This window comes from Hypomesus transpacificus, chromosome 17 (assembly GCF_021917145.1).
Source record: "Hypomesus transpacificus isolate Combined female chromosome 17, fHypTra1, whole genome shotgun sequence".
Classification (NCBI taxonomy): Eukaryota; Metazoa; Chordata; class Actinopteri; order Osmeriformes; family Osmeridae; genus Hypomesus; species Hypomesus transpacificus.
This window is the reverse complement of record NC_061076.1, coordinates 15,465,368-15,480,078: the sequence shown is the minus strand read 5'-3', so window position 1 is coordinate 15,480,078 and position 14,711 is coordinate 15,465,368. Positions and strand designations below refer to the sequence as shown.

Below are 14,711 nucleotides of genomic sequence, written 5' to 3'. Positions count from 1 at the left end.
ATCCGTCCCCACCACTTTCCCTACGTAAGGCGACAAGCATCAGTTCATAATTGCACAGCTGATTAGGCGATGTAAGCGATGTTAGCGTGTATTAGCGTGCATAACGTTGGCCTATGCAAGCAGTTGCTAATACATCTTGTTTAAATACACATTTTATTTAGTGAGTATTTCCATTTATTATTTCTCCAGGATCCAGAGAGACCAGACAGAGAAGAAATAGAGAGCTGAGTTATGGAGACACATCACTGTGACACATGTGGGAAGAGCATTTCCTCATCCAGTAACCTCAAGAAGCACATGAGGATCCACACTGTCAGACATGGGCTAATTGTTATATTTCCCACATGCAGGGTTTGGATACAGAAATGCATTTTTCATTCGCAATGGCAAGATTAGCTTAGCCTATAACAACACATGTTAAATTATTTCGATTTGGCATTAGAACTAATCAGACTTCATCTGTAAGCAACTCCACTTTAGCTCACGTTAGCAAACACTAGCTATTCTGAAAACAGTCTGTTAACATGAATATTTGCAAGTCTCCAAGTTTGGTAGAACATCTGTGCATGATTGCACACTGTGCATGATTGATGTAAACAAGAGTTATTGCATTAGTTATGTTTTCCAGATTCTTGTCATTTATTGTACATGCTACCTTATATTTTCCAGTTTTCAGCTCAGCAACCTCGGTTTTGCATATTCTAAACTAGCCTTAAACCCAAATTTGGCTTCTACATTCCCAGTGTTAGCGAACGCTAGCTAGTCTGTTAACATGAATATTTGCAAGCACAAACGTCACACTTTAAATCCTACCTGTTGCCTTTAACCATCCACTTATTTACTACTACTGTCGCATGTCTTGACATGCCATCTTCCTTTCCCTCTTTCTTTTTCTATTTTTAGCCCCCGACAGCTTTTTGCTTTGTCCATCATTTTCCATAGACGACAACTCAATACTCGTAACTGCTCGCTCAGCGCTCACGGCGCCCCCGCTCCCTCTAGATGTCAAAATGATATCTTGTCGTGAGAAAGGGCGCCTACCCTAGCGGTTCTAAAATGTTTTATAACATTGAGGAAATGCAGAAACGCACAACAGTAGCTATATATAGAAAATACCCCAAAAATATTTAATATTTTAAAATGTATTAATTTTTACCATTGCTTTGGCGCCCCCATAGTGCTACGCCCCTGTGCGCCGCATATAGCGCATACCCCCTTTTTGCGCCCATGCCCACAGGACCTTGGTATGTGGCGCTACAGCACTACTCACTCAAAACACACTTACGTCTGTTTCAAAGTAACATAGATGGCAAAAGAGAGTGTATATAACCAGTAACCATACGAGGGGGGTCATACCCCCTCACTCTCACCAGGCCAGGCATGCTCATGCATGCGCCTGTTCAGCACCATGCCCTTCTCCTACTGCAACATGGGCACCTGTGACTATGCCAGCCGCAATGACAAGTCCTACTGGCTTTCCACTACGGCAGCTGTGCCCATGATGCCTGTGGCTGGCGAGGAGATAAAGGAGCACATCAGCCGCTGTGTGGTGTATGAAGTGACCTCCCTGGGTACTCTTTCCTTATGGTAAGAATAAAAATCTATACGTCAAATTTGTATGTAACGCATATACATACTGAACCCTGCTGCACACAGGTGCTGGTGATGAGGGGGGTGGGCAGTCTCTGACATCATCAGGAAGCTGCCTCCTAGACTTTCATGCCTGGACTTTTGTGGAGTGCCAGGGACCGTGTGTCACGTGCCACTACTTTGTCTCTGGTTTCTGTCTGACGCATGTGGACAGGAGCTCCTCCTCACAGGCCACGCTCAAGGATGAGAGGTAGCAGGGCCTCAATGTGGGGCGCTGCAACGTCTGCATGAAGGAGGAGTCCAGTCTTTCTTGGTTGGCTGCCTTCAGCACACATCCTAACAAGAACTGCACTGAAAATGCACTGCGACTGGTACAAGAGGCAATGTCACACCACTACTGGTCACAGAGGCTGTGACCGTGCTTGCTGCTTACCTGCAAGTCTTTGAACATTTACTATTATATTCCTAACTTGTTTTATCCAAAGCTCATTCAGCAAACATACTTGATTATTATCCTTTACATTATCCTGTGCTGATTTATTTACACGGATACAGTAGTATTAGTTTCAGCAACTTTTTTGTAAATTGTCTGAAATCTATTAATCCTGTATTATGTACCCAGGATTGAATATTTTTGTATTCTCTCTAAAAGAGAATCATTAATGAGTTGTGTATCTCAACACTTCAGTTGCCAAACTTAACATAAAATGATATTACATTGTACAACATTGTAACCATAGAGGAACTTGACTAAAAGTATGATATCAAAATGAAGACTTTAATTAGATAATCAATAAAACACTACATCAAACCATAAACACTATAATAAAGTAGACAACAATAAAATATACGGTATAATTCTTGCCAGTCTTGCTTGTTCTGGTTATTGATCTTCTGCATGTGCTGTCCTAGTAGGTGCAGGCCAGTAGTTCTTCCAGCTGTGGGTCATACAGAAGTTCTCTCAGGTGGTGACTTCTGGGACAACTTCACCCTGTTGGTTTTCCTATCATAGAATGCAAGAGTCTATGCAAAGTCTTCAATATGTCATTTGTTAGACATAAATAGTCAGTGTGTGCTTCTTAGATGTTCTCTTCTGTGTGGGTCCTGCGGTGAGCTGTGCACTGGCCAGCCTGTCTAAAGGTTTTACCACAGAGCTCACAGCTGTAGGGCTTCTCTCCAGTGTGGATCCTGCTATGAGCTCTGAAATGGTCGGCCCGGCTAAAGGTTTTACCACAGAGGTCACAGCTGTAGGGCTTCTCTCCAGTGTGGATTCTGCGGTGAGCTGTGCACTGGCCAGCCTGTCTAAAGGTTTTACCACAGAGCTCACAGCTGTAGGGCTTCTCTCCAGTGTGGATCCTGCTATGAGCTCTGAAATGGTCGGCCCGGCTAAAGGTTTTACCACAGAGGTCACAGCTGTAGGGCTTCTCTCCCGTGTGGATTCTGCGGTGAACTGTGAAACATTTAGCCTGACTAAAGGTTTTTCCACAGAGGTCACAGCTGTAGGGCTTCTCTCCCGTGTGGATTCTGCGGTGAGCTGTGAAACCGCTAGCATGGCGAAAGGTTTTACCACAGAGGTCACAGCTGTAGGGCTTCTCTCCCGTGTGGATTCTGCGGTGAACTGTGAAACCTTTAGCCTGACTAAAGGTTTTACCACAGAGGTCACAGCTGTAGGGTCTCTCTCCCGTGTGGATTCTGCGGTGAACTGTGAAACCGCTAGCATGGCTAAAGGTTTTACCACAAAGGTCGCAGGCGTAGGGCTTCTCTCCAGTGTGGATCCTGCTGTGAACTGTGAAACCTTTAGCCTGACTAAAGGTTTTACCACAGAGGTCACAGCTATAGGGCTTCTCACCAGTGTGGATTCTGCAGTGAGCTGTGAAACTGCTTCCATTGCTAAAGGTTTTACCACAGAGGTCACAGCTGTAGGGCTTCTCTCCAGTGTGGATCCTCATGTGCTTCTTGAGGTTACTGGATGAGGAAAGGCTCTTCCCACATTTGTCACAGTGATGTGTCTCCATAACTCAGCTCTCTCTTTCTTCTCTGTCTGGTGTCTCTGGATCCTGTGTCTAATCTCTGGAAGCTTGTTTCTCCCTGGTTTATCCGCTGTCTGGTTACTCCTGTTTGTGGTTGATTCTCTCTCTGGTTGATTCTCTCTCTGGTTGAGTCTCTCTCTGTAGTCTCTCTTGTTAGTCTCTGCAGTCTCTATGGGTTAAATGTCTGTAGCCTTAATGAGTCTTCTCTGTCTAGTCTCCGCCCATGATCAACTATGATTGGCTAGTAGGAAATCTGCAACTTTCACATATGAATGACATCTATTGTCTGTCATAATGGGCCACTTTACATAAGTAATGTTGATCATTTGGTGAGATGTAAATCTTTTCGGAATCTTTTTGTCGTCCGAAGCAGCTCTCGAAAAGACTCCCCCGTTGGGAGGACACAGTGGTGTTTATGCGCTGCACGACCAATCCCGTGGGTTCCCAATTAGCCAGCAATTAGGGACACCTGTAGAGGGATGTCACAAGCACACACACAATATGCACAGACAGACTGCCCCACCCCCAAACACATTTTCATGGTGGACATTTGCCCCCGTTACATGTATGCAATACACTTGATTTCAAGTGAATCTTGATACATTAAGTCCTTATCCAAGATATTGAATAAAACACAAAAGGTTGTTCTAAAGGAAACATATTACAACATGAGACTGTCTTGTTGTGATGAACATGTGACTTGAAGAAAGTACAGAAATGGACAGTGAGAGTGGAAAATCAAATTAGCTGGCAAAAAAAACATGCACATTATTCAAGGTTCACTCGGGAGAAATGACATGAGTTAAGACATTAATTAAGGATTAGTTTTCATGAAACGAACATTTCCTTAAAAATATTTGTTTTAAAATTACAAAGATGTGTCATTGTCCGAGATTATCCAAAAAGAGATTGAGATTAAGGACTTTAATTCTACTATTCAGGTTCTACTACTTTTTTTTCCAAGCGGAAGCAGACGTCACATCCGTTTCTTCCGGCGACTTTCCTTAAGCATGGCTGACGTTGGAGTTGTGGAGACGATTCTCCTGAGGCTTGAAAAGGTGGACGGTGGGGTGGATAGTCAGGATGTTGCGACCAGTCTTGGAGTGGACCATCAAGTGATTGTTGGCGCTGTGAAAAGCTTGCAAGCCCTCGGTGATGTGAGTTTGCCGTCCTGTGCCTACATGTCCGTATCAGCACACAAGTGTTCATCTTTCAGTGAGATATGGCTAAGAGGAAACTGATGCAATAGGAGGTAGCTGAAGCTAAGTAGTAAGTCTAGTCTAGCTGTCAACTAGTTAACAGGTACAGACCCTGACTGGAACATTTGTAGTTTTTACACAAAGACAGGATGTCAACCAGGCTATTGTTGAATAGCGGAGACGGTAAATACAATAGCAAAATAGCTGGCTACTGTTGCTCTGTAGGGTACGAGATTGTAAGTGGGTGGGTAGTTGGCTAAAGAAGGGTTACGCACACACACTGGTGATTCTCTTACATCCACACCTGATTTTGTGTGTAGTTAGTCAATCATTAGGCTACCATCAGATCATTTGTAATACCAATTTAAAGACGAATACTCTACATCTCGTAATAAATACGTCTTATAAACGTTATCCTCGTTGACCTAGCCAGCTAGCCTAACTGTTTGATTGTTGTGTTGATATAATTGATCACACACAGCAGGCTATCAATAAGAGAGAGCACCCCTGTTTGGCACACTTAGTACCTATGATGGTACTAAATGGGGACACGTTTGATCCAGTATAAATGCCACTGAACCCCTTTTGAAATACCATCACTTTACCTCCATCACATTTCTTCCGTGTCCTCCTAGGTGATCTCAGCCGAGCAGCGCTCCTCCAAGCACTGGGAGCTGACTGGGGAGGGCTGCGAGATAGCTGGGCAGGGCAGCCACGAGGCCCGGGTCTTTGGCTGCATCCCTGAGGAGGGCCTTCCCCAGAACCAGCTCATGGTGAGTGGACATGGGATCAACAGAGAGGGTGGTTGAGGAAATATGATCGTGGTGGGGAATGGCATTCTGGAGTGGGCTGTGTGCTTGGTACTCAGACCTTCTGTAAATTCTTTATTTGTTTCTTGCTAACCGGTGTTGCTCGTATTCTGTTTCACCAGAAACTGGCGTTTGGGAAGGTGGGCTTCAGCAAGGCCATGTCCAACAAATGGATCCGCCTGGACAAAGGTCACGAGGGCGGTCCCAGGGTGTTCAAAACCGTATGTTTATCACCTTCAACTGATGTCATGGTCGAGATTAAGATGATATCTTGTAAATGTTAAACTCGTATTTAATTGTGTGTGTGTGTAGGTGGAGAGCATGGAGGACTCTGTGAGGGAGAAGCTGCTGCTAGTACAGAAGGGCCAGGCCTCCCAGCTGGGGGAGAAGGAGAAGAACGAGCTGAAGAAACGCAAACTGCTCTCCGAAGTGTAAGAAGCACTATGAGCCACTACAAAGGCTGTCTAATCAGTGTCTATAACATAGAAGTATAGTTCATAACGTTTTTTATAAGATTAGATTAGGTGAGCATTCTATGTCCTGTTAAAACTCATTATTGATAGTACTACTTATTTTACACACACCAGCAAAATACCCTGATAAATAACAATTAATTAAATGTGAGACAAGGGGACAGATTGTCACATTTGTGTTAACATGACCTGAAATCTACCACTAGATGGCTGCAGATGCATAGTCATTCTAAATATGGCTCACTCAGAACTAAGTCTGCTGTAGACCTTTTGTACATACATGGATACAACTATCCTCATTTGGCCTAGATGCCCTCAGTGACTAGGCCTCATGTAGCTCAAGTCTAGCTTTTTTTTATATCAACAAATACTGTGGTAGAAAAATTGAACTTTTGTGTTCCATTACAGCCTGAATCCAGTCACTGGTTTAGAGACTTGTACTGTAACAACTAATCAATGTCTCGCGCGCACACACACACACACACACACACACACACACACACACACACACACACACACACACCAGTCCTGATCCCCTTAGCTCAATAGTAAACCTAACTACCCTTAATTTTCCACAAGCTCGGCCCATTAGTGACCCTGTTTCCCATGTGTTGTTTCAGGACAGTGAAGTCGTACTGGATCACCAAGGGAAACTCCTTCAGCATCACCATCACCAAGCAGGAGACGGAGCTCACACCTGACATGATCGCCAGGTGAGACCTGCTGCCCTGCCTCGTCTCTACCCCTCTACCTGCCCCCTCTCTACCCCTCTACCTGCCCCCTCTCTACCTCTCTACCCGCCTCCTCTTTACCCCTCTACCTTCTCCTCTCTACCCCTCTACCTGCCTCCTCTCTACATCTCTATCTGCCTCGTCTCTACCCCTCTACCTGCCTCGTCTCTACCCCTCTACCTGCCTCCTCTCTACCCCTCTACCTTCTCCTCTCTACCCCTCTACCCGCCTCCTCTCTACCCCTCTACCTTCTCCTCTCTACCCCTCTACCTGCCTCCTCTCTACCCCTCTACCTGCCTCCTCTCTACCCCTTTATCTGCCTCGTCTCTACCCTTCTACCTGCCTCCTCTCTACCCCTCTACCTTCTCCTCTCTACCCCTCTACCTTTTCCTCTCTACCTCTCTACCTCCCCCTCTCTACCCCTTCTCCTCTCTACCCCTCTACCTGCCTCCTCTCTACCCCTTTATCTGCCTCGTCTCTACCCTTCTACCTGCCTCCTCTCTACCCCTCTACCTTCTCCTCTCTACCCCTCTACCTTTTCCTCTCTACCTCTCTACCTCCCCCTCTCTACCCCTTCTCCTCTCTACCCCTCTACCTTCTCCTCTCTACCCCTGTACCTTCTCCTCTCCACCCCTATACCTTGTCTCTGCCCACCTGGATTCACCCCCATTTCTGTCTACACCTCCTTACTCATCCATGCGCTATTAGCTTTGCCCCTCTCGTCTACTCCCTGTCTACCCCTCTCTCCCCCCAGTCTACCCCTCCCTACCCCCCTTTCCCGCCTCCCCTGCCCCTGCCCCTCCCGTGCTGCTGTGTCCTCTTTGCACGTGATGCTCTGCTGGGATATGTCACAACATTCGTTTCTCTGCACATTTAGTCTACAGACAGATTTCAGACGTGGGATTTGTTGTCATTGATTGGATCATAGACATGCTCTAATTACATGTTCTCAAATGTTTTATCTGGATGTGAAAAGTTCACAAGGTGTCATTTGAGAAGGTAATGCTATGGGTTGTGATCTGATGGCAATCCAGGAGCAACCCGCCATAGATTCCAAACAGTTAAACACTGCTTGTGCAGTCCCTTCCTTCAGTGTTCCCTGCCTTTCTCCTTTCCTGACCCCTTGGAACCATGGCCTGGAACCCTCTCATTTCCAGCCTTTAACCACCCCGTCTCTTCCTCTCTCTCTCGTGTTGTTCACCAGTGGGAACTGGAAGGAGAAGAAGTTCAAACCCTACAACTTTGAGGCCCTGGGGGTGGCGCCTGACTGCGGCCACCTCCACCCACTCTTGAAGGTGCGGACGCAGTTCCGTCAGATCTTCCTGGAGATGGGGTAAGACGCACACACACACACTTAAATGGGTAAAAAACGTGAATCCATGGACTTGTCCTCCTCCTGTTTAGGCATGTTCATGTGTATGTCCCACTCACCCAGCAGTGTTAAGATGGGGAGATAACCTAGTCTCTTACGACCAAATCTGTGTCTCCTGCAGGTTCAGTGAGATGCCCACCAACAACTTCATCGAGAGCTCCTTCTGGAACTTTGACTCTCTGTTCCAGCCCCAGCAGCACCCGGCCAGGGACCAGCACGACACCTTCTTCCTGTCCGGTGAGGAAGTGTGTGTTTGTCTGTGTGTAGATTGTGTTTGTGTGTGTATACATGGCTGTCCCAGGGTCATGGTTGACGTCCCCTTTCCTCCCCCGTGTCACAGACCCAGCCCTGGCCCACGAGTTCCCCATGGACTACCTGGAGAGAGTCAGACAGGTCCACACCGAGGGAGGCTACGGGTCACAAGGGTGAGCAACACATACACACACACACTGTACAAATACACACCTCCCAAGCCCACTCTCACAGCATGCTTAAGAGACGGCCTGGGTGTTTGACCCGCAGGTACAAGTACGACTGGAAGCTGGAGGAGGCCCAGAAGAACATCCTCCGCACACACACCACGGCGGTCAGCGCCCGCATGCTGTATAAACTGGCACAGCAGGTAACACACACACACTAGCGCCGCGTGTATCTCAAAACCTGAGCTGTAACTAACTGCCCCAGAGCAAAGCTGCATGTCTAACCCTTTCCTCCCTCCCCACCCCTCTCTACCCCCCCCAGGAGGAATTCACCCCCGTCAAGTACTTCTCCATCGACAGAGTGTTCCGGAACGAGACGCTGGACGCCACCCACCTGGCGGAGTTCCACCAGATCGAGGGCGTGGTGGCCGACTACAATCTGACCCTGGGTGACCTCATGGGCATCCTGCATCAGTTCTTCACCAAACTGGGTCCGTCGCAACTCATCTATCCCCTCACGGGCTTGACTGAGCCTCCATGCTGAACATAACCCCAGTCCCAAACTAACAAGCTCCTCCAGTGCGTTAAACCAGAGCCTCCCTTTGTTGCCATCTCTTTTCCCTTTACTCAGGAATCACCAAATTGCGCTTCAAACCGGCGTACAACCCGTACACCGAGCCCAGTATGGAAGTGTTCAGCTACCACGAAGGTACGTGGAGCCTCCTGGCTTAGGTCCTTGGCTGCAGGGGGTCTAGTCAGCGCTTTGTCCCCATCATTTCAATATACGAGTTGTTGTTACTGATACTGCCAACACCAGAGTGGAGGCGCCCTCTTATCCCAGGGACGCTACCTGCTAATGGGATACAATGCAGATTGCCAGCCCAGTCTTTGGATTAGCTGGGGTATCCATCCCTTAAAACCCTCTGGATAGGTTTAGCTTGATGCTTTTCCTGCTCTGTCTCTGTATCTCTCTCTGATTCTCTCTCTGATTTTGTCTCTCTGTCTCACTCTCTGTCTCTCATTCTGTCTCTCATTCTCTCTCTCTCTGTCTCTCTCTGTCTCTCTCTGTCACTCTCTCTCTCTCTCTCTCTCTCTCTCTCTCTCTCTCTCTCTGTCTCTCTGTCTCTGTCTCTCTCTCTGTCTCTCTCTCTGTCTTGTCTCTCTCTCTGTCTCCAGGTCTGAAGAAGTGGGTGGAGGTGGGGAACTCGGGGGTGTTTCGCCCGGAGATGCTGCTGCCCATGGGGCTGCCTGAGGGCGTGTCCGTCATTGCCTGGGGGCTCTCCCTGGAGAGGTGGGTCCAGCGCACAAGGCCCACCCCATCAACATATACACACACATACACACAGGCCCACGTGCATGTACACCCCATATATGTCGTCAACACTGACACACACACACACACACACACACAGGCTACCCTACAGTGAACCTCGCTCCACTGTAAGCCTGTCGAGTCCTATTTTCTCTGTCTGACCCGTCCCCAGTCCATGACTGCACCTGTCGTCCAGACCTCCTTCGGCTTCTGCCCCCACATCTGCCCGCTTCTCCCTCCCTCCCTCCCTCCCTCCCACCTTTCACCACCAGACACACCATCTGGGCTCAGAAACATACTGTCTGGCTGGCCAGTGTCTGTCTGTCTGTCTGGCCAGTGTCGGGCTCTGCTTGTCCTCGTATCCTCCAGTGTGTGTCCCTCCTCCTGCCAGCACACCTCAGTTCCCTGCGCTGACCCACAGCTCCCCATCTGGATCATGTGACCCACATGCTGGGAACAGCTTCCCATCTGGATCATGTGACCCACATGCTGGGAACAGCTCCCCATCTGGATCATGTGACCCACATGCTGGGAACAGCTCCCCATCTGGATCATGTGACCCACATGCTGGGAACAGCTCCCCATCTGGATCATGTGACCCACATGCTGGGAACAGCTCCCCATCTGGGTCATCTGACCCACATGCTGGGAACAGCTCCCCGTCTGGGTCATCTGACCCACATGCTGGGAACAGCTCCCCGTCTGGGTCATCTGACCCACATGCTGGGAACAGCTCCCCATCTGGGTCATGTGACCCACATGCTGGGAACAGCTCCCTATCTGGATCATGTGACCCACATGCTGGGAACAGCTCCCCATCTGGGTCATCTGACCCACATGCTGGGAACAGCTCCCCATCGGGATCATGTGACCCAAATGCTGGGAACAGCTCCCCATCTGGATCATCTGACCCACATGCTGGGAATAGCTCCCCATCTGGGTCATGTGACCCACATGCTGGGAACAGCTCCCCATCTGGATCATGTGACCCACATGCTGGGAACAGCTCCCTGTCTGGATGATGTGACCCACATGCTGGGAACAGCCCCCCGTCTGGATCATCTGTGCGCAGGACACACAGTGGCATCACTAACATGCGCTACTTTGTCTGAAAAGCAGCTTTACTCTGCAACCTTAGTGCACTTCTGTGCTAACCACCTGGATTGATCCAGGTCACGTTGAGCAGGATTGTTGAGTAACCCCCCCCATCTATACCCTACGGGAACAAAACGACCTGAAAAAAAGGATATGTGAGAAGTTATGTTCTAGAGGATGTGCTGGTCAACACAGAGTCGTGTAGCTGGAGTCTTTAACGAAGAGAACAGCCACTACTAATGACTCCTGAGCCCGAGTACTATGGAGGCCCTGTAATCCCCTCAGGGTTAATCTCCTTCTGGCCATCCACACTTTCTCTCCTCTATGGTTGCGCTTCTATCAACAATTTACAGTATAATAATGTATCACCAACCTGAGATTCCCCCCCCCCCCCCCCCAGTAGTTTTTTTGTGTTCAACTTTTATTTTTTTACCCCAAACTGTTGTGCTAAAAGTGACCTATACTGACATGTGACCTCTGACCCTTCTGTGACCTCCAGGCCCACCATGATCAAGTACGGTATCAACAACATCCGTGAGCTGGTGGGACACAAGGTCAACCTACAGATGGTGTACGACAGCCCCATCTGTCGACTGGACTCCTAGATTCTCATCAGGCATCTGTCCGGACAGGCCTTCTCCTCCATTGCCACCTATTGTATACCTCCAGGACCTGTCCCCCATCAGGACCCTTATGCTCTCTAGTAACTATACTACAGACTCACTCAACAGACCCATTCGAGTTCATGTAACCCGTGCTTGGGACACTGGCTGCCAGTTAGACAGATGTGTCTGTCTGAGGTTGTGTTGGAAAGAGGACTTACTTTCTCTCCGTACGTCTAGAAATTGGAGGTGGACGCTTGCCATTGTCTTATCATTTGATAAACACACAGGTTATGCTTTGGATTTTAATTTATTGAACAGTTACGTAAGACACCCTTTTGTACCATTCACCATCCTGTATGCATGTTGCAGTGCACTCGTGCTGGTGTTATGAACTCTAATGATTCGGATGAACATTAGTGAATAAGGGACATTCGGCATAAGACAATAATTTTAATTGAACTGTCATCAAACTCATCTGGATCTACTTTGGTCCTTTTTGACCCCTCCTGTAAAATGCTTGTACATTGACAAAACTGGCTTTGGAACTCTGACTGCCCACCCTACTGTCTTCTCGGCCCATGTCATGATGAAATGATCAAATAAACATATTACAAACACAAGCATTACTACATATCTATCTTGGTTGTTTTTCCTGAAATAACCCCAACCCAGTAGCCTGGTCCTAACCAGACCCTCGTACATTTCATTTGTACAGAGGGTCTGGGATCTCTCCATTGACAAACGTTAACTTCCTTGAAGGCGGGTCCTCTGTTGAAGTTTAAAACTATTGGATCTGCCCAGAGCCACTCTGATTTGCCATAACCAATCGCAAGCGTTCGCCTTAGCCAACTCCTTCACCACTACTGTAACGGAGCTAGCTGCCGTAGCTGGAAAATCAAACTTTTCCCGAACCCCGTGGGGAGGAGGGCCACAACATCATGGCCACCAACAAAACTAAGCAAGGAATATTCTTTCTCTGGCTTTAACCTATGGATATTCGGCAGCGTTGCCACAACCGCAGAATAGCTTCGCTCGCGTCTTTCTCCGCCGCCATTACTGAACTGCTCAAACTAGTGCACGACATTAACGTCATCGTTCTCAGCCACTCCCTCTGTTCGCTGATTGGACCTACAAAAAAATTGTTTTCTGGAAACCGACTTCAAAGTCAAGCTCCCAGACCTAGTACAGAAGCAAAATCCAAATTGAGCGGAAGTACGTAGGAGGGCAGAGCCAGGCTACCAACCCAGCAGGCTCAGAGAACAACTGTGCTAGAGAGCTTAAACTCTGTTTCTAAGAACTGTCAGTCTGCATTGTTCATGCCGTCAGATCCAATTATTTATGGCACGGTTTGGATGGCATTGAGATACGTGATCCAGTGTTGTGTTGAGTAACACTTTATTTTTGAGAGGCCCATTAAAATGATTGACGAGCACCGTGCTTGACATGCTATATTAGCTTGTCCTACTGTTAGGGTGAGTGGAACCCCTCATGATGGATAGATTAGAAGTGTTTGTTCTCTTGAAATTGAATTCCCAGACATTCCCTCTTGCCAAGGAAGTGTCATGCTGGATTAGCCAGTAGGATCCCAGGAATAATGAAGGTCCAAATCTAATCTGATCCTGTCAGATGCATTCTCCGGTCTGCTGTGCCTGGGACTCTTCATCTCATTGGCTCGTCTCATGTGAGATGTGGTGTTTTCATGTTATGATAAGTGTGTTTGTGTGTGATGGCGGGACTGGTTAACTTGGAAGACTTAGGTGGAGTTCTGTGTAATTCCACGATAAGGAGCTGGGATTATGATTAACCTTCCTCACCTCCTAAACCGCAGGCATCGTAACCAGCCTCCTGTGGTGTGTGTGTGTCTACATTTCTTATGCAAGCACATTGAAGGGGGCCAATACTTGAAAAATGCCAACAGAGAGTGCACCAAGATGCGTGCGGTGTAGTGAACATACATGTGGGGAAGTCAATGAAATCAAGTGGCTTATAGTTGACTGACACCGCAAGGAATCCAGTACCACAGAAAGACATTCACAAGATGTGTAGTTGCGCTAATCAGATTTCCTTGAGTGTCCTCTTCAGATTTTTATCGTGGAAGGCTTGAGTCTGACGTCTTGGAATAGTAGGGCACGTGACATAACGTAAATGTTCAGAAGATGAGTTGGGCCTTTGAAGTAGCTTGATCCATGTTAAATCCCCTTCCATGTCATTTCTCCTTCTGAACATTTATGCTCTCCCCCTCTATGATCTTGGAACACGCCGATGTGACTTGACTACTCAGAACCATATGAATTCAACGGTCTTGGCAACAGCATGGCAGGCAATTCCAACTGAGCCAATGCTTCATAGACCAACCCCCATGTTGGACCATCCCAAAAAACCTGTTGCTGCATGATCAGAGGAACCTTGTTTAGCATTACCGATGAAGCGATGAATGAATGTCCCGCCGCTAATGAGATACCACAATTCAAGACAGCAACCTTTGATTTGATACCTTTCTATTCTCAGTTTGCACTGTATCATGATAGGTGTACTAGTAGCGTTTGGGTCCCAGACAGGGAATCCCGTGCGGCAGCTACAATACTAGCTCCCCGGGTAAGTCTTGTTTACTTAATGAATAGCTGGAAGTCCCTAAGTCGTTCTGTTAAGCTAATCCCTTAACGTCTGGAAATAACATTTAAACCAGAGAAGGGCAGTGGAGCTAAGGTGCTGGGTTTACTAGAACTCAGCAGTCTGTTGATAACATGGATAAACAAGTTAATTTGACTGATCTTCTGTGTCAGTGAGATTGTTGTGTTTTCCCCCCAGTAACTAGTCTAGTGCCTTTTACCTGACGACCTCTTGGTTACATAACATCATTAAAACAGAGAAAGAGTTCAGATTCGAAGGCTTACATGCATTGTTTTGACATTTATTATTGCGTTGGTGTGGTGTTTTTGACAGAACTTTACATCACAGATTTTAAACAATCACTACACAATAATATTCTTTAGCAGTGAGTATATATATTTTCAAACATCAAACTACATCTGTTTACAGTAAACAAATACATTCATGAGTCATTTCCACACTTGTG

At 47.4% G+C, this 14,711-nt stretch overlaps 2 protein-coding genes across 2 annotated transcripts in view; one reads left to right on the top strand and one right to left on the bottom strand.

The window, feature by feature from the left end:
- LOC124479237 (zinc finger protein 721-like) overlaps positions 1-3,539 on the bottom strand; it is a 39,521-nt gene extending 35,982 nt beyond the window's left edge. The window contains 1 exon segment of the mRNA XM_047037881.1: positions 2,726-3,539. Within this exon segment, the coding sequence (XP_046893837.1) occupies positions 2,726-3,539 (814 nt within the window).
- Positions 3,540-4,610: 1,071 nt separating this feature from the next.
- farsa (phenylalanyl-tRNA synthetase subunit alpha) lies at positions 4,611-12,261 on the top strand. The gene is made up of 13 exons (XM_047037966.1): positions 4,611-4,777; positions 5,455-5,592; positions 5,751-5,849; positions 5,941-6,059; positions 6,722-6,814; positions 8,037-8,165; positions 8,326-8,441; positions 8,545-8,629; positions 8,727-8,826; positions 8,946-9,114; positions 9,255-9,332; positions 9,800-9,914; positions 11,530-12,261. The coding sequence occupies exons 1-13, from the start codon at positions 4,631-4,633 to the stop codon at positions 11,633-11,635; spliced, it is 1,494 nt and encodes a 497-aa protein (XP_046893922.1). The 5' UTR covers positions 4,611-4,630; the 3' UTR covers positions 11,636-12,261.
- The last annotated feature ends 2,450 nt before the right edge of the window (positions 12,262-14,711 follow it).